This window comes from Neofelis nebulosa, chromosome 8 (assembly GCF_028018385.1).
Source record: "Neofelis nebulosa isolate mNeoNeb1 chromosome 8, mNeoNeb1.pri, whole genome shotgun sequence".
Lineage (NCBI taxonomy): Eukaryota > Metazoa > Chordata > Mammalia > Carnivora > Felidae > Neofelis > Neofelis nebulosa.
Genome location: NC_080789.1, coordinates 50,414,395 through 50,440,466, shown reverse-complemented (window position 1 = coordinate 50,440,466; position 26,072 = coordinate 50,414,395). Strand labels below are relative to the sequence as shown.

The following is a 26,072-nucleotide window of genomic DNA, read 5'->3' as shown; positions in this document are numbered from 1 at the left end:
AGAGCTCAAGCAGAGGAAGGGAAGAGAGAGAGAGAGAGAGGGAGACACAGAATCTGAAACAGGCTCCAGGCTCTGAGCTGTCAGCACAGAGCCGAACGCAGGGCTCGAACTCACAAACTGCGAGATCATGACCTGAGCTGAAGTCCACTGCTCAACCGACTGAACTACCCAGGTGTCCCATATTAATGATTTTTTAAAAGATTATACTTACACAACCATCACCACAGTCTAATTAATCTTCAGAAAGTTTTCATCATCCCATAAAGAAACCTTGTGCCCATTTGCATCAATATATGGTCTACAGAGTCTAGCTTTTTTCATTTAGCACATTTTTGAGGTTCTTCTATGTTGTACCATAAACTAGTCTATCTTTTTTTTTCAGAGAGAGCGAGACCAGTGGGGCACAGGAGGAGCAGAGGCAGGGAAAGACAGACAGAGAGAAAGAGAGAGAGAAATATCAAGCAGGCTCCACGCTCAGCCCAAGCCTGACATGGGACTCGATCCCACGACCCAAGGATCATGACCTGAGCTGAAATCAAAAGTTGGACATTTGACCAACTGAGCCACCCAGGTGCCCCAAGTCTCCTATCTTTCTAAACTCATTTAGAAATAGCATAATCTGAACATACACTAATAAAAATCCACCTTTTGAATCCTAACACTTATTCTGAGCTTCATTTCCCTTTGCATGATCAACTTTCATTTAGCCTTCTATATTATCATTATGAGAAATTTATCAAATGTCTGATCCATTCAGTACTCATTGCAAATTCTCTTAAGGTATCCTCTATCTGTTGAAACTCTCTTACACCATCAGAATCATATGTTTAATCAGTTTTCCTGGTTTGGCCCCAAGAACAATCAGCATTAAGCTGAGTCAAGAGACCTCTCTTTTCTTACCAAGTTCACCTAGTCCCATGATTCAGCCATCAGACCTACACACATCTTGCATGTCTCTTAAGCCCTACCCCCTCTGCATAACCCCAACTTCCTCATTTCAAGCTACCCCCTAAGAATTTTCCTCAGACATCTTCTTGGCAACTCAAACTCAGGACGTGGAATATATTCCTTCTGCTCCTCCCGATGTTTTCCCACAACTGCTATATCTGCCCTTGTATTTATGTCTCTCTCTCTCTAATCCCTTTTATACACTAATGCCACCTAATCTTCCAAAAGTGCAGCCCTTCCGTGGTTACACCTCCACTAAAAAGCCTACAAGAGTGCCCCAGCGCTACACAATGAATTTAAGCTTCTTAGTCTGCCATTCATAACTATCCAACACGCTTTGCTTAATATCTTTATGAATAAGGCTTTCTTCCACTAACATGTCCTAAGTGCTCACTAGGTGTCAAGCACTAAGTGCTGTATTATGTCATTTAATTCACAATAACCCTAAGAGGTGGGTAGTTATTGACTCAATTTCACAGATGAGGAAACTCAGGCCCAGACCGATTTACTCGTCAAGGTCACATATCTATTAAGAGAGAGAGCCAGGATTCCAACTGAGAGGATTCCAACTGAGGTATTCTCATCCAGGTCCCCCATCCTTAACCAGCAGGATACAGCTGTCTCTGTAGAAACAGGTATCACCTCAGAGTAAAGAAAGGGTGTTCTTCTTGATCTCACACAGAACTGTGTAAGTGCTATGCGCATGTCTGTGCACGCACACGTGTATCCACACATGAACACACATACCTGTTAACCTTCTGGGGGTCTCACTGTCCTCTACTTCCTACTCTAAAGCGCCTAGTTTCAGGCACATGCTCATAAGAAAGAATCGTCTTGTATGTATCCAAATCCCCTTTTATGCAGCTGTGGATACTGGTGGAAAAACTCTGGTGAGGTGTGGATGGGGAGGTTATGTGAATCCCCCAAACAAGATTAAATTCTGAACTGAAAGTGAGGGTGGAAAGTGTTAAATACACAGTGGTTATGTTGCTAAGAAATCTGCTCAAATTTGCCTGCAGGCTCTTTCTCCCCACCCCCCCCCCAACCCCACCCCCAGCTTTGGCTGTGCACTGCAGGAGAGCTACAGCTCTACTGACTAGACCTGTCATTGATTCCTCTGTTGGGATCTTCAGCATTCAGCACTGGCGTGTAATCTCTCATTTTAAAAATAAGAAACCGCAGAAGCATAGGGATCGAAATGATTCACCTGAAGTCACATAACTCCTTAGCCCCATTTAGAAAATTACATTTTTTTGGAGGGTAGCAACTTTAATTTAAAAAAAAGAAATCTAGTTTCTGTCTCTGGCACTCATTTCTGTCAAATAAAAACACCCAAGTAAACGAATTTTCCAAATTTAAAAAAATTACCCAGACTATCAAACTAGAAACTAGCCCATCTGAGTTTCGATCTTCGTTCTGATCCCTTCTAGCTATGTGACCTTTGATTCAGGCAGCGCTACAGACCTCGAGGACTGGGAGTGGTAACCTCAGAACTCGGAGGGTCTCTTGGTCTTTCATCCCCATTTCTTTGCCATCTTGACTTGATTCTCTCCTATTCCCGACTCTTTTTTACGTGGTAGAGGGCACCGTCTTGGATTTGCAAACTCCCAGAGAAGCACTGATCCAGCCGGCTTGGTTTCTATGTCCATTGTCACCCCAATCACCACAGCCAAGGAAATGGTATAATATGTCAGTTTTAATCAATCAATAATGACCGAATTGGAGTGGAACAGGAGTATATTAAATATGAGGATTGCTCTTCCCAGGGAAAAAAGAAGAGTTTCAGGGCATACAAATAATGTCTACTACATCATGCGAACAGAAAACACTAGACTGTGTTTTCATTAAATGAATGGCAGGTTTAGTGACATTTTAGTAATACACACAAAGAAAGGAAAGAAAGAAAGAAAGAAAGAAAGAAAGAAAGAAAGAAAGAAAGAAAGAAAAAGAAAGAGAAAGAAGAAAAAGAGAAAACTTACATGGAAGTGAGCCCAATACAGAGCTCTTCTGGGTTTGTATAGTTAAAACAAAAATAGCACTGAAGAAATTACTCACCTCCACATACCATATGTTACATCGATAAAAGACTAATATGAATAGAGAAGATGCGTGAAATCTTACTGCACATTAAATCTAGTAGAATCTATACTTATTTGGGTCAAGATACAATTTTGACCATATATTGTATTCGTTGGGATACGCAAACAACTCAACGTATAATTCAGAACTTGTGTAAAAGAGACATAGGCTTATTCAGTGACTTGCCTTCTTTGGAAGTGAATGTGTTCACACCAGAATGATTTAAACAAAAGCTGGATATCCACACAGTAGGGATGGTGCGAAAGGACTTGCTATATTGAACGGTAGGCTTTCCTAACAGAACTTCAAGATTCCTCTAATATTTTCTGATAGAGTTATGCCATTTTAAATCCCCCAAAGGGATAATTACTGGTAAAAGTGGCTGTATTTGCAAACCACAGAGAAAATGGGAGGTGATACAGAATATACTGTACTTTGGTTTTTGAATCACTGACAATCACTGTCATCAACATCATTTATAAAAAAGCCACCATGTTAATTTGACTGGCAGTACTGTATTGGCAGTTAGTTTTTGTTCAGGAGTTTAGTTTAAGATAAGGTGACCCATTGCTCCAAAGAACAAATCTACCTACAAAGGAAATTAACAGTTCTAATTCATATGCAGATGAATTCCAGCCCTCAAGTATCAGGGGAAGAGTCATCCGGGAACTAAAAGATGGGTGTGGAATAACGGAAGGAGGACCAGACCTTACCAACAGGTAGGCCTTCTAGTCCCACTTCTGAAGGATCAGCGGGGCTGGCATAAATCATGTAACACGTTTGTATCCTAGTTATTCATCTAAAAAAATACTCAAGGTGGACAAAGTGCATTCTAAAGTCCCTTTCAACTTTTATTCCTTCAAATTATTCCATGTGGGAAAAAATACAGCTTGAGATAATAAAGCTGATGACACAGAATACTCCAGACAAATGGAGCATGGTAGCCAATCAATTTTCAACAAAACAACTCTACTGGAGATGGAAAGCAATTCTTAGGAAAGAAAAATAAGCAGTAGAGTCATAAAACAAGCAAGTTTGCCCTGTTTCTATATAATCGATGTTTCTTCCAATTCATTGGGGATTTCTTGAGTCAAACTAAGTGCAGCTAAGGTTTGAATCATCAGTATCTCACATCCAAGACCTGTCAGCTTGCTGATGACTGTTTTAAACATAGAAATGAATGGTTTTTATGTTTGTAAACTTTGGAAAGGTAAGGATAACCTATGAAATATGCTGCATTCTCTCCTTCCCCTTTCCCTTCCCCAGCTCTTCTCTCCTCCCTTGGCTGAGCAAGGCAACTTCCCCTTTGATTATGTGTTCAGCTTCCACAGGAATGCCAGCAGGGATCAGCTATCTTTCTGAAGTACCTGTAAAAATTCTCACTCTATCCTCTGGCACACTTATTTTAAAAAAATCTAAACAAAGGAACTAGTGAGAAAAAATTACCTGTACTAATTACCTACACCAATTCCTAAAAATTCTCCTACTACAAACACACCCACTACCAACATTTTTTTCTCCAAGAAGAACCATGAAGGGCATTTTTTAAAGAAGTTAAAAAAGTAAGCACCCCTCTTAAAATACAGTTTGAACATCTAGGCACTTGAAAGCCTGAATTGCCTAGCTAGGGATTTTAGATGCACATATTGTTTAATAAAGTCACTTAGCTAACAACATTTTTACATAACCACGTCATGATTTTTGCTAAATATCTACTAGAATAGGGCAAAAAATATAAAATAAAATAAAATGAAATGAAATGAAATGAAATGAAATGAAATGAAATAAAATAAAATAAAATGAAATGAAATGAAATGAAATGAAATGAAATAAAATAAAACAAAACAAAATAAAATAAAATAAAATAAAATAAAATAAATAAGTTTGTAAATACAGATGACCTTTTCTCAAAAGATCTAAACCATATTCTTGTTCCCCCCTTTTCTCTAGTTTCTCTGAACTGACCTCAGTAGGAAACTTGAGTGAATCAATATGTCTTCCCTGAACAGCTTCCCTGCATAGCTTTTCTCCTGCCTAGGAGAGTGAATGAAAACAGAGAAGAGTGGTTACCATGGAGGAACTCCTTGCCTAATTCAATGCCATTACCCATGTGCAAAAGGTGGTAGGGTCATAAGGGAAAGTGACTCATAACTTTCATATGCGTAAGAGCAAAACAAATTTCTCCTTTTCAAACAATTCAATAACCCTGTCCTGCATGGCCCACGGCAGGTCAGGATTTCTATCATGAAGATGAACAGTGTTAAGAGAATGCTTATAAAATGTACATTATGTTTTACCACTTGAATATTATCTGGTGTGTTTAAATAAAAATATACATTTGATAGGGCCAGAGGGTTTATTTATTGCCTGACAGATTAATCAAAATAGATGCCAAAGCCTTTAAAGGGGAATTGCCATAACACAGTATTTAGTGAAAAACAAATACAAGCACAAAACACAATAAAATTGAATTTCAGGATCTTTTCTAACTTTTTGTTACATTCAGGTTTATGAATCAGTTTTGTAATCAATGCAAGTTTCCCTTGAGGAAAAAATACCAAATGAGTCATCTATGTGAGATTTTCAGAGCAAATGGTGCTTCTTGGCAGATAAGATAAAGTAAAAAATGAAGTCTAGGATTTACCAATATGTTCAGAATTTCATAGGTATAAACACTCTCCAAAACTGCCTCAGGCTCAATGATAGATTACTATCTTAAAGGAATAGGAATCTCCATACTGACAATTCCTTCCAGGAAAAAAATTCCCTCAGGATATTCAGGTGAATTTTTTTTGGTTTAAATTGCAGTTAAAATCCTTCAGCCAATACCTTTATGTAAATTATTTCAGAGATAAAGCTTAAGATCATATAGTTATAGAACTTGAAGCATCCTAAGAAATAAAGATATCTCTTGTTATATTTTAGGAAACAACCCAGGAAAGTTTGGTGATTTGCCCAAAGCATCTGTCTACTTTATTTAAACTCTAAGTCTAGAATTCTGAAAAGACAGACAAGCAATGAAAGCAGAATTAAAAAAATCAAATACGGTCATCCCAAGCACCGTGACATACATCAAGTCCATATAAAATCAGGGAAGGCATAAAATCAGTCTATCATTACTGTCATCATTGCTAAAACTCAGTTTTGATGGTTACAGAAAAATTATCCATTTTTAGAACAACTTCTCTTCCGTAGCATCAGACCCTATGACATTTTGATTCAGGCTTTGACATTTCATGAGATTATAAAGTGTGTTATAGTTAAGATGAAGGAAAAGGATGGAGACATCCTAATCCGAGCCCACAGCAGAAGAGACATTGTTCAGGATAAAGTTAAATATCAGCAAGCACTTGAGAATGTATTAAGGGAAAAGCAGACTTACTGGAGAGTTTTCTGGGAAGGTTTTTCTAGCTCCATCTTTCACTATCATATGCATAGAATCCTTGTGGTAACCTGAACCACTAAATAAACTGACAAGACAGAGAGTTAAGTTTATTTCGAGGAAAAAAAAAAAAACTACAGGGAGAAAAAAATAAGAATGACACTTCTGGTTTATCAATAGCACCATTAACTAAGATGTGAATATCCTCCGTAAAGTCCACCAAGTTTTGAGCCTTAATGTAAACAGTTTTTCTAAGCTATCTAGGGAAACACAGGGCACACACTTTCAAATTACGCCAAAGGCTAATTAAAATAGATACACTGTAGATGTAATTGAATCCAACCATATTACCCATTTGAGAGGATTACTTTTAAGGATGTCTCACCCTTCAATACATTTCTATAGCCGTAAAATATAAGTGGATGTCTTCCCTACCCAATTCAAATAGGCCCTGAAACCGAAGCCAAAAGGTGCACTGAGAGGTCATTATATTATATGACATGTCTTCTTTAAAAGCCCTGGCACTTTGACATTTGACGAAATGTCAAATCCCAAGTGTCTGACTCCACTGAGACACATTCTGTTTATTATGCAGCAGTTGGAAGTTGGAGGACTCAACATGCATCTAACTCCACAAAGTAAATTGGTGTTTTCGGATAAAGCGAGGGGAAAACATGCCAGTTATATACCCAAAGCAAGTGACTTTTGATGTTTAGTATCGTATCCTCAGCATGACCTTCACAAATCAGATAAGTGAAGACAGGCTTCTAAGTTACTGCACTTGATGTATAAAGACTAATGCCATAGCTATATATCATTGCCCTAACTCTAATTCGAGGATATTTCTTAGACACTTTCATAAATATTTCTCTGCACAGTCATATTTTGTAAACTTTTAAAGTATTTATTTTGTTTTCTAAATTCTTACTAAACCTATTAGGATGCAGGCATATTTCAGAGAGAGAGAATTTGATTCTATTTGTACAAGCACATAGAGCACAAACCCGAGAAGGTGTGAATTTGACTCAACACATATTGCTTGTGAGAAATCTGTACAATGGACACCAATGTAATGAAAGTTCCTAAGCTTCTCTTTTTTTTCAACCTCCAGGTTTTCAGAATTGTGCATGCAAGCAGATAGTATTTTTTGATGTCACGCAAATCTCGGTTAATTTTTTAAGTATATTGTGGAAACTAGGTTAGTAAACATATACTGTCACCACATTAGAACAAATTATTAATGTAAAAGCATTATAAAAGAGAAACATCTCTACAACTCAGAGATTGTAAAAGCAACATAGCCATTTTATTTGAGCAAGTGTCAAAGAGTTAAAATTTTTCATTATTATGTTATTACCACCACATGATTCTTCAACCTTCAACTTTCATCAATGACAACAGAATTTCTGGCATTAACGCTAATTCTCATGCATTTCAATATCACAGAAATAGAATCTAAATTATTTATTAGTCACCGCTCAGAGGTTGTAAATAGGATATATTCATGATTAGACATCAAAAGGCCAGAAAGAATTAGAACTGAATTACAACTGAAATACGAGTTTAGAAAGATCCTTATTCAAGAAGATAAAAAAAATAACTTTTAGTGTTGTCAGTATAGAGTATATGTAACTGTCAGTCTCCCACATTTAGGGCACTTCATAAACCCAGTGATTTCTGCATGTAGCTGCTTTCTCTCTGTACCTTTAGGCATTTCTGGGCATTATAAATCTATGGGGATGAGTCTAAACCTCACCAGGAACTTAAAGCACTGATAAGTACAAGAAAGACTCTAGGTCTCTGCTCTGCTATTTATAAGCTAATTTACAAATGTCTTAATATGGATTCTAAAGGTATCACTGCTTCTAGTTGACAGCAAATAAGTGTTCCCTTAATTTAATAATAAAATGATGAACATGCATCAGAGAAAATAATTTGGACTTCCTTCTACAAGCAATACCTCAGGTTAATCACAGGTAACTATCTAGAAGTCTGTATCAGGAACATTAATCAACATCAGCTTGAACATGAACAATTATTTGTTCCTAATAAGCTAGCCTTCTCTATTTGGAAAGAAAAAAAAAAACCTGTTATTTAAAAACAACTACAACAGAACATATTCTAACTACCACATTGGCTTACAAGATACTTTTCTGAATGGTTCGTTACAACAATAACATAACCAACTAATTGCACCTAAAATATTAACCAGGCATAGTACTGGACGGGTTATACTGTCTAGATGCTATCTGATAGCTGTTCTTGCAACAAATCAAGCAAAATGTAGCACTTCAGTACTTACAGACTGCTCACAGAGAACACCATCTGGGAAACCTTTTGCATGTAACATTAAAGCTCCATACAAGGTTTATTGTTAGCCCAGCGTGCTAGAAGGAACCGGAGGGTGGAGGGAAGTGCTTACTTCGAAAATGCTCTGAGGCGTAATAATAGACATCCTCATAGCCCTCGTGGTAATCCTCTTCTGGTCGGTACTTTTTCCCCTTTCTTCTCCTAGATCTTCTTATCTGCTTGACAAAACCCAGGAAGCGGTCCATCTCTCACTCACCGTGCAGCCTGGTTCAGCCAGCACCAGAGAGGAGCAACAGCCCAGCTGCTCCGGGACCTGGTGGCGCATGAACGCCCAACACCAAACCTGGGGATTGGGGACGCGCTACCCTTCCATCGGCTTCTGTGCTACCATCAACGCCGAGACTTTAGCCATGGGAGGTGAAAAAAAATAGCAGCGATATGGGTTTACCTTGACAAGATTTCTTACTTTGCTCAATAAACTATCAAATGTGCAATTAAAAAAAAAAACAATAAAGGAAAAGAGAGAGAAAGTAAAATAACGAAAGACTAAGAGGAAAAAAAAATAAACTGCAAAGCTCTGGACTTCAAACAGCTTCAAAACAAAGCAACAAAGTTCAACAAGAGATTCAGCTGAAGCCCGAGGAGTCCCGGCACTACAATTTCACTCTCCAACATCTCCATCATCAGGGGCGGGGGGCGGTGTAGGAGATGAGAGGGGCGGGGAAACACGTTAGTCAATGGACTGAACCAAAGCTGGAGACTGAACCGGCTATTTCTTACCTGCTAATCCCACCCCCTAATCCTAGCACCCTTGATCACAAAAGCACATGCTTGGGAAACTTCCCAGAAAGCTATTGTTTTGCAATGAGCAGATTGATTAACCCTTTGTGCTCTCGTGCATATCATATTAATGAGCACTAAAGTGGTTTCATCCATATGCACTGCCTCTTGCTGACAAAAGTGTGCTGTATGTGTTAATTGGAGCAGCAGGGAGAAGGCTCGGCAGCTGCTTTCAAATGACACATTTACCCACTGGGCATTAATGTATTCCAATCACTGTTTGATCTAAATATTAAAATGCACTTCACAGAGAGACTTCTCATAGGCTTAGTAGCAGCATACCATAATTGGCAAATAAAAGAAACTGCATGGTTTTTTTGGGAAAAGAAACACAAACAATCCCACTGAACTCAAATATAAATTTGAGTTGTTACACTTTTAAAAAAAACACACATGAAAAGAAAGGGACTAAACAGCAAATAAAATTTAGTTTTTCTTGGTGAAGACGGAGAGAGGTGGGGAAGTTTTAAAAAATGCCCACACCCTGTTCATTCTTTGTCTCTAAAATCACAACCTTTTTCCTTTTTTTGAGTACGACAATCAGAAACACTTCAGACTAGACTAAAGAGGTACTCTAAAGTCTAGACAGGTCAGCATTAATCATGGATGATCTTTTTCTCTCTAGCTTTTTTCTTCGGGTCTCTAAATGAATGTGAATGTTTAACACCAGGAAAAATTCAATTTGTTTACAATATAATTAATAAACATGTCAGCATATCACCTATGAAACTAAGAATATTCTGCAGCTCCTTATTCCCAGAAATGTAATTTTTAAAAGCTTTTTTGCTGTATATAATTCAATATCTATGTAATACCAGTTTGTAGGACCATCCTAGAGGAAGGTGATTGCACTCTGCATTATCTGTTGTTAGATTCAAGGGAATGTGTCTCTCCTCTAGATTTAAATAGTTCTCTATTTGCAGATATTAATTGCTAAGGATGGAGTGGGAGACATTTACTCACAGGGGTAAACATTCATCAACCAATAACATTTCAGCTCTAAAATGTGTAAAGTGAGATTCAATGGTTACATGAATTTTCCCTGTTCCTAGAGTCTTCCCACTTTTTATGCTTTTATGAATGAGTTTGTGAAGAGAAACACAAACTTAATGATGCTGACAAAAAGATACCATAAAATGTTTTATGAAGATCTTTAAACAAAAAAATCACTTGTCCTTAGGTTCCAATTCCTTTCTTTATTATTCTGAATCCCTCAACCAAAATAAACTAGAACAGTTAAAAAAAAAACAACAATGAACTAGAAATTTGAATATCTAGAGTCCAGACCTTGAAGAGGTCACTAAACCAATGATAATAATTACACACAATCTGTTCATTTAATCCTCCTAACAGCATTTATAATGAGGTAATACCCCCATGAGTGAGGAGAGAAGGTTCAAATATGTTTTAGTGGTTTGGCCAAGGTCACAAAAGTCACACTGCCAAGTACTACTTAGTGCTATGTATTTTTTTCATACGAATTCAGAGATTATCTTGTCTATCTAAGAATTATTTGCATTCAGTGATTCATTGTTTTCTGTGTCAGTTTGCTATTGAAAATAGTTGTTGGCTTTCAAATGTTTTTAAGTTTTTATTAATTTATATTTGAGAGACAGAGGGAGAGCATGAGTTGGGGGGGGCACTGAGAGAGGGGGACAGAGGATCTGAAGCAGAGAGCCAGAGGTGGGGCTCAGATTCAAGAAACCTTGAGATCAAGACCTGAGCGAAAGGCAGATGTTAAACCGACTGAACCACCCAGGCACCACATAGTTGTTGATTTTCATTTTTAATTGGGCCAAACAGATGTCCTGATTTATATGGGACTACTTCGTTGAGTACACTTGTCCCTCAGAGATTATTCAGGCAACAAATTTTACCCAACTATTCCTGAACTATTATAACTCCTAAGTTGGTGGAGTCCACATTATTTAAGTTTTGTAGTTATAAGCTCCTAGTTGAATCTAAAGGGACTGATGTTATAGGGCAGATGATATTTTAATAGAAGATCCTTTTTGCATAGACTAACTTGAAACACTCCAGTACAGTTTACTGATTTTTAATTTTAGTATTTACGAAGACAGACTTTTGGGGCATCTGGGTGGCTCAGTCAGTTAAGCGTCCGACTCTTGATTTCAGCTCAGGTCATGATCTCATAGTTTCTGGGATCAAGCCCCACGTTAGGCTCTGTGCAGACAGTGTGGAGCCTGCTTGGGATTCTCTCTCTCTCCCTCTCTGCCCCTCCCCTGCTCACGCTCTTTCTCTCTAAATAAATAAATAAATAAAATGATTTAAAGAGACAGATTTTCTCAAGCAGTGGTAAGCAATCATTTTTGACCAAGAACCAATGCAAAGTAAAATTACCTACATACCAAACAGAACTTAGGCTTATGTACCTTTCTATTATTTTCATAGTTTCAGAGGAATTTATTTGGGAGGTTAGCATTTTGGCATCTGATTATAGTAATAAAATGTGTATCAAAGCTGAGGTTTGGTGGTCGTAGGGAAAGTTTATAGTTTAGCCATACACTTGGAGGGGTATGGCAGAGGAAGTAACAGCCCTATTAAAATAATCATAGATGCTGAGGAAGCAGGAATAGGGGATCTGCTATTTAAAGCAGGTGTACTTGGATCACAAAGAATGAAAGAATTTAGCAATGGACCACGGGAGGGATGGTGCAGGTGCACAGGATACTTTCCTCAAGCTTCCTGGGTCCAACCTCTGAATTTTTCTAGTCTTCTAACTTCTCCATGGTTAGCAACGGAGGACCAACCTGAAATCTCTTAAGGACTTGTTATGAAACAGTAAGTTCACACCCTACCACAAGTGACAAATTAGTGGGGTGAAGTTCAAGTCCATTCAGTTAGGTGTACGACTGTTTCCGTGGAGAATTACACCCACTCGCTCCATAGCACAAACACTGGTAAGAGGTGCTATTCACCAACTGCTGCACTCCATAGTTTAAACAGATGGGATAGTTTAAAAATTGAAAATGGCAGTGCACAGAATAAATATCTCCCACAAATGGTTTTGTTTGGCTCACATAGGTGTATGTTTTTGTTTATTTTTTGGTTTTTTTTTTTTTCAACGTGGCCAATATCTAAAAGTCAGGAATTGCACAAATAAATCAGCCATTTTATTTTTTCTTCATGAAAACTCAAATGATCTGGCAACTCTAGGCCCAGTTCCAACATGGCAACTATTGATTAGAGCTGAATGGTGGCTGTCATCCATTAATAAATGTGTGCTTTCCACCTGGCCACAGTCTCCTCCCCTGGGCCCAATTCTCTCATTCAGTTACCACCTGACCCCTATAGGCATTTCTGCTTATGAAGCTTGTTTGAGGTACAATCCTCACTAGCCAGCTCCAAAATGCTAATTTCTTTACATTGCAGCTCCCCAATATTTTCACATAAAGAAAGTAGACCATTATCACCAATTGCTTTTAGTTGAGCTAAATGTCCACTAAACCATAAAATTAAAATTCTTAGAAAAAACTGTTCACAAGAGAAGATAAAGCAGGTTGAATTATTCAACAAAATTTACTTCAACCAACAATAGCAAATATATGTCATGGGGGGAAAAAAGCTAATTCTTTTTTTTTTTCCCCCCGGGAAACAGGCAATTGCCTGGACAGCAACTGCACGGCTTCCATACTCTTCTGAATTAGATTCTCCATCCCCTTTTAGGAAAGGAGGAATAGGCCAATGATTGAGATTAAATCTTCCATTTACTACCTTCCCTAGATCACTGATGAAGCAGTACATTTCTGTGTTTATTTAGACTGAGTACTGGTTACAGTATTTTCTGAGTTGCACAATGGAAAATCTGGTCTGGTCTCAAGGAAATCTTTGGGACATTAAATCAGTCTGGCCTTTTTAGATACCGTGGTGTTTGCAGACAATGCCAACAACTATGGCAGTCTCCCTGTGACCATAGGGAAAACACTCTGGCACCCGGGAATGGCCGCTCATATTCTTAATCAGACCCTATCAGACCCAACGCCACTGTGTTGTAGCAAATGATTGATAATATCCCCCTTTACTAGTCTAAATGAAATTCACATATCATGTGATGCAAGCATACATCATGTAAACATATAATAACATCATCATATATATTTATTTTTAAAGTTTATTTACTTTTTGAGAAAGAGACAGTGTGAGTGGGGGAGGGGCAGACGGAGGGGAAGAGAGAGAGAATCCCCCTGTGCTGGCAGCACAGAGCCTGATGAGGGGACTCAAACCCGTGAAACCACGAGATCATGACCTGAGCCGAAAGCAAGAGGCAGACCCTCAAATGACTGAGCCACCCAGGTGCCCCAACATCATCATATATTTAAATATATGTTTAATAATATGTACTCAAATGAATAAATCTGAGGATACAACCACACCAGATATAGTTAGATCCTTGGACCTACTTCTTTTTTTTTTTTAACTGAAGTATACTTAACACACAATGTTACATTAGTTTCTGGTGTACAACATAGTGATTCCACAAGTTTATAAATTACGCTATGCTCACCGCAAGTGTAGTGACCATCTGTTGCCATACAAAGTTGTTACGTACTATTACTTATATTCCGTGCTGCACATTATATTCCTGTGTCTTGTTTTATAACTGGAGGTTTGTACCTTTTCGTCTCCTTCACCTATTTCATTCTTCCCCCCAACCCCCCACTGGCCTTCTGGCAACCATCAGTTTGGTCTCTGTGTTTGAGTCTGTTTCTGCTTTTTATTTATTTTGGTTTTTTTAGACTCACATATAAATGAAATAATCTGGTATTTGTCTTTCTCTGTCTGACTTCTTTACTCACCACAATACCTTCTGGGTCCATCCATGTTGTTGCAAATGTCAAGATCTCATCTTGTCTGAGTCATCTATGGAATTGTTGAATCACTATGAAACTGTGAAACACTGGAATTGAATATAAAACTCTATATGCTAACTACACTGGAATTAAAATAAAATTTAAAAAACAAACCTCATCCTTTGTTATGGCTGAATAATGTGTGTGTGTGTGCGTGTGTGTGTGTGTGTGTGTGTGTGTGTGTGTGTGTGTGCATGCCTCACCACATCTTCTTTATTCATTTACCTACTCATGGACACATGGGTTGCTTCCATATCTCGGAATGGTAATGCTACGGTAAACACAGGGGTGCATAAATCTTTTTCAATTACTGTTTTTGCTTTCTTTGGGTAAATATCCAGTAGTGGAATTATTGGATCACATGGTAATTCTATTGTTAATTTTATGAGAAATGCCCATACTGTATCCCACAGTAGTTGCAACATTCCCACCAACAGTGTACAAGGGCTCCTTTACCTCCACATCCTCACCAGCAGTTTGCAACTTCTCACCTTTGTGATTCTAGCCATTCTGACAGGTGTAAGGTGATATTTCATTGCGGTCTTGATGTGTATTTCCCTGACCAGTGCCGTTAAGCATTTTTTTCATGTGTCTGTGGGACATTTGTACGTCTTTGGAAAAATGTCTATTCAGATTCTTTGTCCATTTTTAATTGGTGTGTGTGTGTGTGTGTGTGTGTGTGTGTGTGTGTGTGTGTGTTAAGTTATGTAACTTCTTCATATATTTGCATACTAACCCCTTATTGGTTATATCACTTGCAAATGTCTTCTCCCATTCAGTAGGCTGCTTTTCATTTTGTTCATGGTTTCCTTCCTTCTTGCACCTACTTCTAATGAACAATTTTAAATTTAGGAGACAATCAGAAGCCATCCCATACAATGTACTGAAAATAAAAGAGTAGAGTCAAAGGTGGACACCACAGTAAAAATTAGTATGTTTGCTGTATAGTAAAACTGTGAAAAATATTTCATGTCAAGAGAATGAAGACAGATTTGAGAGAATATTTACAAACATCCACCTGATACATAACTATTATCAAAAAAAAACCTGCTAAAATTCAACAATAAGAAAATAAACTACCTGATTAAAAAATGGGCCACAGACTTGAACAGATACTTCATCAAAGAAGATACATAGGCGGCGGACAAGCATACAAAAAGACGTTCCACATCATATGTCATCAGGGAAATGTAAACTGAAGCAACAATGAGATAACACTACACACCTGTAAGAATGGCCAAAATCCAGAGCAATGACAACAGGAACTTTCATTCATTGCTGGTGGGAATACAAAATGGTACAGCCGCTTTGGAGGACAGCTGGGCAATTTGTCACAAAACGAAACATACTATTACCATATAATTAATCAATCACACTCTTCAAAGTTGTTGAAAACTTATGTCCACACAAAAGCCTGCATTTGGATATTTATGGTAGCTTTATTCATAACTGCCAAAATTTGGAAGCAACCAACATATCCTTCAGAATGTGAATTGATAAGCTGTGGTCCATCCAGATAACGGAGTATTATTTATCACTAAAGAGAAGTGAGATATCAAGCCTGAAAAGACACAGAAGGAAATTAAACTCATGTTATTAAGTGAAGAAGCCAATATGAAGAGGACACATACTGTATGATTCCAACTATACCATTCTGGAAAATGCAAAACTATGGAGCTAGTAAAAAGACCAATGGTTGACAAGGAGTTAGGGAGGAGTGAAAGATGAGAGAGAGCGAGCACACCGGGTTTTTAGGGCAGTAAAACCACTCTGTATGATACTATAATGGATACGTGTCAATTACACATTTGTCCAAACTCACAGAATGCAGAACAGCAAAAGTGAACCCTAATGTAAACTAAGGATTCTGATAGTGATGTATTACTGTAGGTTCATGGGTTGTAACAAATGTACCATTCTGGCGGGAGACATCGATAATGGAAGAGCCTCTTATGTGTAGGGGTAGAGGCTATGTGGGAAATCTTTGTACCTTCTGCTCAATTTTTGCTGTGAACCTAAAACTGCACTAAAAAATGGAGTCCATTAAAAAATACTCTATGTTTCCGTGTATAACAGTATTAGCTTCTAGGCTCAAATCATTATAAATAAGTGCTCACTTACAGGAATATTTATTCATGTAGATATTCAAAAGCTGTACAAACGCAAGAGAAATTTTCAGCTTTTTAAGAGTTTCTCCCTCATCTCAGTATTTCTAGCAGCCCAGGCCCCCTTCCACCACATGCTGGCAGGCCCCCTTTCCCTTCCGCCTTACCTAGCGTTGTGGTAATCCATAATGGCCCTATAAATGTCTAATAGAGGCATTTAGGGCTGTTCCAGCTGATGACCCCAGAGCTAAATTAACCAAGCAAATGCTCCCTTATCCCTGCAATTCTTCCTCTTGTACTTTCATACCTCCTCACCCCTCTTTGTTCTCCTTGTTTTAGATACTTTGTAGGGTAAAGACCAATGGTATTACTCAGCTCTTTCAGCAGTTGATAGTCAAAAACAGGTAATATCCCAAGAATTTGAATTATATAATGCTCATATTTTCTATCTTCTTGCTCTTCATGAATTTGCACAAAATCTAAGGGAAACTAAATCGCAAAATAAATGCTTCAAATTAAACGTAAGTGCTTCACACCAAGTCCAAGGCATTTAAAATTATTGTTCTGCCAGTAACGTCACCTCGACCTACTAGAAGGAAAACACTGTGGGTATACTAGAATTAAGTCGTTTTAGAAAGAGTCACCAATCAACAAATCAACAAATTTGCAATCAACAAATGCTCCAATTCTTACATTTATTTAAGTAATAAAAACACTTATTTTCATTGTTAAAAAAAAAGTAAAACAATAGCCCAGGGTCCAAACTGGGCTCATCAGAGCCCGAAGTACGATACTTTCAATTAAAAGTATATCTTTCTAAATTCTCCCCAGGCACACTACCTGCAGGTAAGTAAACATATCCATACAGAGACAGGTATCCATTGTCCCTGGCAGAGATTAGTGCTCATTAATTCTTTTTTTTTTTTGGTTATTTTGCATTCATATGATACAATGCCAAGATATCTTAGTTAACAAAACAGATAAAATCTAATGGCATTTTTAAGAAATCAGATTCACAAAATACTGATATTAGAAAAGATTTCAGAGATGGTTCTCAGTCTGTGTATTCCCCTCTCTCCACCAACACGCAAAGCCTGGGTTCTCACCACATTTACACTAGCAATCCCACAAGTCCCAGCCCTAGTGCGATCTCCACTTGACACTTCCTGGCTCTACTCTGGAGCAGAACGGACTTTTCCCAGGCACACTCATGGTACTTTGCTTCTGCCTCCTTTACAATAATAACTCTTCTCCCCATCATAGTGCCCCTTGACTCAAACATCTAGTTAGTTCATGTACAGTAGCCATTATCACTAATTTGAGATATGTAAATGGCATGCATATTTTTATTTGATGTACTGTCTTTGTTTTATTTCAGGGAAAATGATAAATACACACTTCATATACTTACGACCTTTAACTCTCTTTGGCATTTTTTCCTACCAGGCTCTTTTCAGTTAGTGGACCTACGATAACAATAATGACAGCAAAGTTAAATATTTCTTGCTATGCCTCTGTCTTCAAGAGCTTTGTGTACTCATTTAATCTTGACAGCAATCCTATGAAGTTGGTACTATCATTCATCTTCATTTGTAGATGAAGAGATAGAAACAGTTAAGTAACTTGGCAATAATCCACACAGTGAAGAGCGGCACCTTTACTGGTCTGAAATGCAATCCATAGATGATATAACCTGCATGTATATAATTTAAAATACATCTGACCTCCTATAACGAACCAGGCAGTTTGCTCCTAATCATCGATGCTAAGCTGCCTCTCAAGAGTTATTCTTTAGCAGGATTTTTAAAGTGACGATTATAAAAACTTGCGGTCTAGGTGCTCTATACATTCAAATGAGTGATCTAATAGATTTATTTAAAATGTATACTATGCTAGAAATGATATATTTGGCAAATACATAAATGATGAAAAGTATGATGAAAAACTTCAGACGTGAAGTTAAAAATCTGTGAGGGGAATGCCTTTGCTTTTCGGAATGCCTTTGCTTTTCAAATTCCCAGAAGGCAAAACATTTTGAGACCACTGCCTGAATGTGGTGGTGGTTCCTTGTCACCTTTGTAGCCTTGGCTGGGATGGCATGCTACACACTCAATATCTGATGGGCGGAAAGATGGACTGAAGAGTGAATAAACGCACGAGTGAATAACTGATTGAATGATGGCTGAAGAGACAAGATCTGTGTAAGATTGCTAGGACGGGGAGAGCTATCACATAATGGAAATACAGCTGCATCCTGTCCCACTAGGCTAACAGGTCACGGAGAAGACAGGAACGTGCGAGAAGACACAGAAAACACAAGATGAGGCTACGATGGTCCAAAAGACCACACCACACTTTAAGTGGAGAGGTCCCTGAAGGAGATACATGGAGCAGACCTAAACCAACCGCCTATAGCCAAGCCCACATGTCTTGCAGCCTGAAGCGGGGCTTCTAGCATGAGGCCTGCCTTGATTAGCCCAAATGGAAACTCCCTGCAGAACAGTGGGTGCGAGAATAGAAATGACTGTTGCGGGTCGCCTGGGTGGCTCGGTCGGTTAAGCGTCCGACTTCGGCTCAGGTCATGATCTCACAGTCCGTGAGTTCGAGCCCCGCGTCGGGCTCTGTGCTGACCGCTCAGAGCCTGGAGCCTGTTTCAGATTCTGTGTCTCCCTCTCTCTCTGCCTCTCCCCTGTTCATGCTCTGTCTCTCTCTGTCTCAAAAATAAATAAACGTTTAAAAAAAATTTTTTTTAAATAAGAAAAAGAAATGACTTTTGCTGCAAAGCACCAGATTTCAGGAGTGGCTCATAACGCAGCTGCATTCGTATATGCTGGTTAAGGTACCACTCATACTTGTCTGGTACAGTTCACGCCGGATTACAAAGGTCTGGTGTTTTTTTAGCTGTCTATCTGACTAGACTGGGAAGTGCATAGAATAAGAGCCATAGCTTACTGATTTTAAGGTCTTTGGTCTCTGGCACAGTACTGAACTCAGAGTAGATGTTACGTGTTTAAGGATGGAATGAATGGATGAAAGAATAAAGCATTATACAATTTCTGAGGCTTCTTTCAATTTTAATTGCAACCACTCGAGCACCCAGCCCCAGGTACTGAGTAGGTCCAAATATACACTGGGGGAGCCTCAAAAAGAGACTAGTGACTACCTAGGAAATATGTAGGAAATAGTCCCAGAACATGACTGGCACTGATCACTGTTCCTATTGTTCTAAAAATGTGCAACTTGACACACTAATGGACCTAGGAAGAGGATTCTAGCTGGGTCCTCCGGAAACTGAGACCAGGATGTAAAAGATTCTGTTTAGTCTGAGGTTCAGTAATGGCTACCTGTTAGAAAATCTAAATTAGGCTTGTCCTTAACTCTTAAGGGGGAAAAACCCAACTCCTTACTTTCTTTGGACATTGAAAACCCCATTTCTGCCTTTCTCTATGTTATTTGTTTTTAACCCCTGGGTAGAGGTTTTTGAAATTGGATGTTTCCAGAATCCTGGGTTATGGGAGAATAACTCAATAACCCATTTAGCCCAAAGGACAAACCAAAGAAAGACAATCTGGTCTACCTAATTCAAGTTTCATTAATTCTAACTAATCACTTCATTAGGAAATTTAGTCTCATGACTAATTGTAACATGAACAAAATGTAAAATATTAATGGGAAAGACTTGAATTTGGAGAGTTATCCTCAGTTGGTCAACTTTTAACCTTTATTATTCTTTTTGTACCATGATTAAATATACCTGAAAAAAAGAATCTAAACTAATGGATTATTTTTTTTTCAAGAAGAATGACATGAAGTATGGAGTTTATTGCTAAGTCTTTCAAAATATCCATATGGGGGGGGTGCTTGGGTGGCTGGCTCAGTCAGTTAAGTGTCTGACTTCGGCTCGAGTCATGATCTCGTGGTTCACGGGTTTGAGCCCCACATCCGGCTTCTGTCTCCCTCTCTCTCTGCCCCTCCCTCATTCATGCTCTCTCTCTCTCTGTGAAAAATAAACATTAAAACAACCTATCCACATTAGTTTTACAAATGTGCCTAATATCTAATATCTGCCTATATTATATTTTTTCATGTACTTATCTGACAAGTGAGCATACTATATATTACACAGGTAAATAGTACATAATTCTTTGTAAATATTTCATTGATACTTTGATGATAGAAGGCTAAATAAACACAGAGAGATAGTGGGGCACCTGGGTAGTTCAGTCGGTTAAACATCTGACGGTTTCAGCTGAGGTCATGATCTCACAGTCAAGAGATAGAGCCCCACGTTGGGCTCTGTGCTGATTGTGCAGAGCCTGCTTGGGTCTCTCTCTCTCTCTCTCTCTCTCTCTCTCTCTCTCTCTCTCTCCCCCCCCCTCCCCACTTCCCTGCTCTTTTTCTCTCAAACATAGATAAATATTTAAAAAAACATAGAGAAGCAGTTTAATCCAATGTATAATTGGAACTATGTATTTAAAGGAAAGAATGCTATCGGTTTCTATTCTCACCCGTATACTAATGCCCCTAGGAGCTCCAGATTCACATACCCACATCCAGCTTCCTGTTAAAATACATAACAGGCCTCTCCAAGATAGCCAGGTCAGACACTCCAGCACAGTCCTCAAACCTCCCCCCAGAGTTCCCAGCTCAGTACACAGCATTATCCTCACCATTACTCAAAACAAACCTTGATTCCTTTCCTTTAGATTACCCACACCCAATTTATTGGCTATACCTTTGAAATAAACTCCTAACCTACCCACTTTTCTATGCTCCACTGTTACCCCCAAAGCCAGTCTTCTAACTAAGCACCCCGTTTCTACTCTCGTTCTATTTCCCATACAACAACCAGAATGATCATATGAAACATACATCGGGTAACATCATTTCCCTGCTTTAACTCTGAAATGAGGTCTATGTGTTTCACAATCCTTATCAGGACCTTTAAAGCCCAAGTTGAGCTGGTCTCTGCTCACCTCTTTTGCTTCTTCTCGTTTGACTCCCCACAATGACCTTCTTCTTGTCCTTATCAAGCTCAGAGTCTTTGCCCTTCCTGTTCACTCTGCACCAAATGTACTGTCCCCAAATCTTTGCATGGATGGATCTTATTGTATTATTTAGGTCTCAATTTAAATTTTGCCTCCTTCTGTTGAGGCCTTTCCAGACGCCCCCCCCCCAATAATATAGCCTCACAATCACCTGGCATCATATCTCCCTGTCACTTACCACTGCCAGAAATTACTGTTGGATAATGTGCTTATTTGTATGTTACCTGTTTCTTCTCTTCTAGAATATGACTTCCGTGAGAGTTGGAACCTTTACCTTCATGTACACTGCTCTAACTCTGGGCCAAGAACAGTGCTCGGCAATACAGGCAAATAATAAGCACTTGCTGAATGAATGAATGAATGAATGAGATTGAGTGTATGTAAGCACATATTGTTCGTGGTTTATTTAAACATACCACTTAAATTACACAAGGGTCTTTAAAGTTTCCTTCCTAAAAAGTATATCAAGCATCAAAATCAGCCAGCAAGGATAAGAGATAGGACCAGTTCTAAAGCTTCCAACGGTTGATCAGATTCTTAAAAAAAAAAAAAAAAAAAAAAAAAAAAAATGATTGGTCAGTTCTAAAAGTGGGCATGGAGTAAGCAGCTAGTATGTAGTATATCACAGGTGCTAAATACATTTCATAGAGTGAATAAATGATTCTTTAAAGCTACAGACATCCTAAAACCTTTTCAAGCTAATGGTTTTAAAGTCTTCACGAAAGTTGTAACTGAAGTTAATATCAAGTAGAAATTACCTGGCTCAGAATCCCCACCCCCTCCTGGTATATACCCACTGCTTCATACATATTGAGTGTTCAGTATGTAGGTGGGGGAGAAATGAGTTTAAATAAATGCATAAACAAATGAGTGAACCAATTAAAGTTCAATAATAGAAGCAGAGAGCCAAGAACATAATTTAATCCAAATTAGATAAAGAGTTTTTAAAAAAAAAAAACTCATAAGTTCTTTGACAGCAAACCAGACAAGTGTGCCTGAAAGTGCCTGAAAGCAAGAACTGGGGTCTAAGAAATGGCTTTGAGAGAAAAAGGTTAAGAAGGTAAGATGAATAATATGGCAAAGCACTTAGAGGAAGGAAAAGAAGAGAAATTTAAATTAAACTAGTCACCACAACTTGAAAAAGAAGTGAGACTATAAGAAACTATTTTAAATACCAACCAAAGGTTCCTGTAGCCAAATGAGTCAATTAAAAACAAACAAAAAACCAAACAAACAAACAAACCACTAAGCTTTCTGAAATGCAGTGCTTTGGTAAAATGAATCAACCAATCAAGAAACATAAACAAATAAATGTGTGCCATTTCAAAATAGACTTCTTGCCCTCTAGTAGTGTGGAAGGACAACAGGATAGGGGGAGGAAAGGGGAGGGAGGAGAGGAAGAAGTATGAATAAATTCCCAGGCAATGGAACCGTTAGGTAGCAGGCTGTTCAGAACCATCAATAAGGAGCTTAAATGATTCCTGTGAAGTCCCACAGTTATCTAAAAGAACTTCATAATCAGCACTCTTTTTTACTATCACTTGAAAGCATCTAGCTACACAAAAATAATAACCTCTTACAGCTGGAAGAGACTTTCCAATCTAAATCTTTCTAGCTAGGATGCATCTTCAGGGAAAATATGAAGTGTGATACTTTCCATGTTTTTCAAACCCCTGTAACATTCCGATGGTACACTTAGCATTTCAAATTTGGAAGTTATTTTTGTTTTTACTTTTGACTCACCTATGCTCATTCCACACATAGTTACTGACTGAATATATTAATTTGATGCGGTTGAAAAAATCAGAAAATATCTTTAAAAACTGAAAGAATAATCTCACCTCTTCAAGCCCTTTGAAGCCTGATATATTTGGACTCTCAGAAGGACTGCCTGACATTTCATTTTGCAAGAAGCGTAAACAACTACGATAAATTTACAAATGCAGACACGCCACAGTTAAATTTCATTTCACGCTCAGTAAGCAAACATTATCAAACTATAAGCACTGTCCTCCACTGTCTTTTTAACTCAAAATCTTGTAGCCAATGGATGGTCGACCTTGAAATATTTCACAGATGGATGAATTGGCTTGGTTTATTCATCAACTTGCAGACTAGCCAACTTAAGCTATATGTATTACTGCTCAGGCAGGTGTCTCTATACTGTATTTAATGTACAACACAAATAACTAGTGATCAGACAGAATCAAGTTAGAAGCCCAATTAAGAATTATTCAGGGAAAAATTCTTCTGAAAATAATACTTATTTTTTTTAAAGTTTATGAATCTTGGTTCTTTATTTATTTTTTTTAAATATGACATTTATTGTCAAATTGGTTTCCATACAACACCCAGTGCTCATCCCAACAGGTGCCCTCCTCAATGCCCATCACCCACCCTCTCCTCCCTCCCACCCCCACCAACCCTCAGTTTGTTCTCAGTTTTTAAGAGTCTCTTATGTTTTGGTTCCCTCCCTCTCTAACCTTTCTTTCTTTTTTTTTTTTCTTTCCTCTCCCCCATGGTCTTCTGGTAAGTTTCTCAGGATCCACATAAGAGTGAAGACATGTGGTATCTGTCTTTCTCTGTATTTTTTCTGCGTTCACATTTCTTTAGAAACTTGATGCCACTTTCATTTCTTAATGGCAAATTTCTTTAAACAGTTTGTATCCATTTCAATGAAAGCAGGAAAGTACATTCATTGAAGAAATCATCAAATTACACAGGGGTTTGGGAAACTAAAGAGTGAGTGCTATAGAGTGCTGGGTAACTTCTTATGCATCAGTTATTTACCTGCAGTTTTAGATAGATATAAAGAGGAAGCTTTCTTAAACATGTTGGTTTTGTAATACTGCCAATTCATTTGTCATTCTGCATTTATCAGTTATGCAATAAATGTAATAAAGATACAACATGAACATACTCAGGAAAAAAAAAACTCTCATAATATACTTCATATTTTTTATACCAAAATCCCATATGTGAGACTTTCTGTTCAATTTTGATTTATTCACTTTATTTTTTTTTTAATTTTTTTTTCAACGTTTTTTATTTATTTTTGGGACAGGGAGAGACAGAGCATGAACGGGGGAGGGGCAGAGAGAGAGGGAGACACAGAATCGGAAACAGGCTCCAGGCTCCAGGCCATCAGCCCAGAGCCTGACGCGGGGCTCGAACTCACAGACCGCGAGATCGTGACCTGGCTGAAGTCGGACGCTTAACCGACTGCGCCACCCAGGCGCCCCTGATTTATTCACTTTAAAAACTGTTACACAGTATCAACCTCCAATTCCAAATTTTAGAAAGGCAGGTTACTGACGCAGATTTTACATCAGTGAATATCTCTTTGACTAATCGAACATTAATACTGGCAGATATGAACCAAAGACATTTTCATTAAAGTTGTAGTACATGCTATTCTCCAATAGGGAAGCTTTATCCTGTACAGCCTGAGATGCTAGCATTAGTCATGATTTGCATCAAATCCTAGAGGGCAATGTAAGTCATTTATCCACATCCATATTGACTTTCTCTTTTATATCACTGGTACATCACTGAGTAAATTTCTTTCTTTCTCATTTTCTTTCTTCCTTTCTCTTTCTTTCTTTTTTTCTTTCTTTCTTTCTTTCTCCCTCTCCCTCTCTCTCTCTCGCTCTCTTTCTCTCATTCTTTCACTCTTTTCTTTCTTTAGTAAATTTCTCGCTGTAATTAGTACCCCAGTGATTTCAAACTCTCAAGAAATGACGTAGTTTCTTTTTTAATTTTTATTTAAATTCTAGTTACTTAATATACAGTGCAATCTTGTTTTCAGGAGAAGAATTCAATTCATCACTTCATACAACACCTGGTGCTCAAGTGATGTAGGTATTTTAGGGATGTTGTTAAAATTGCACTGTTCAAGTGCATGTAATGCATGTTGAAGAAATAAAATTCACTTATTTTTGTGCAGTAATGACTGTCAAAGTTTAACTCACAGAATATATTCATTAACTTTATTATAGCTGCTCTTTATACAGCCTCATCATCTTCTTTCTTAACTGGGAATTCAAAAGCAAAACTGTCCTTTTTATTGTTGGAGGCTGAATGTCTAAGTGTACAATTTCCCCTTTATTCATTGGTTCTTTCAACAAAGAATTTATTGAATGCTTACTATGTGACCAGCTTCATTGGGTACTAGTAATCCCATAAAAAAACAAAAAGGAGACGATAATCATATTTTAATGAAGCTTATATTCTGCATAGAGGGGAATGATAGTTTATAGAAAAAGTAAATAAAGGGGCACCTGGGTGGCTCAGTCGGTTGAGCGTCCGACTTCAGCTCAGGTCACGATCTCACGGTCCGTGAGTTTGAGCCCCGCGTCGGGCTCTGGGCTGATCGCTCAGAGCCTGGAGCCTGCTTCTGATTCTGTGTCTCCCTCTCTCTCTGCCCCTCCCCCGTTCATGCTCTGTCTCTCTCTGTCTCAAAAATAAATAAATGTTAAAAAAAAAAGTA

The 26,072-nt window shown here is 38.1% G+C and overlaps 1 protein-coding gene across 7 annotated transcripts in view; it reads right to left on the bottom strand.

Moving 5' to 3' along the window:
• GRIP1 (glutamate receptor interacting protein 1) overlaps positions 1–26,072 on the bottom strand; it is a 684,772-nt gene that overhangs the window by 397,476 nt on the left and 261,224 nt on the right. For 3 of the 7 annotated variants that reach the window (XM_058742097.1, XM_058742104.1, XM_058742106.1), the window contains exon 1: positions 8,832–9,189. The exons of 1 other annotated variant lie outside the window; for it this stretch is intronic. In XM_058742097.1, coding sequence (XP_058598080.1) covers positions 8,832–8,964 — 133 coding nt within the window. In that variant the 5' untranslated portion in view covers positions 8,965–9,189. Of the gene's footprint in view, positions 1–8,831; positions 9,190–26,072 lie in introns of those variants that run through there. 3 more of the 7 variants (XM_058742101.1, XM_058742108.1, XM_058742107.1) reach the window with 3 other exon arrangements.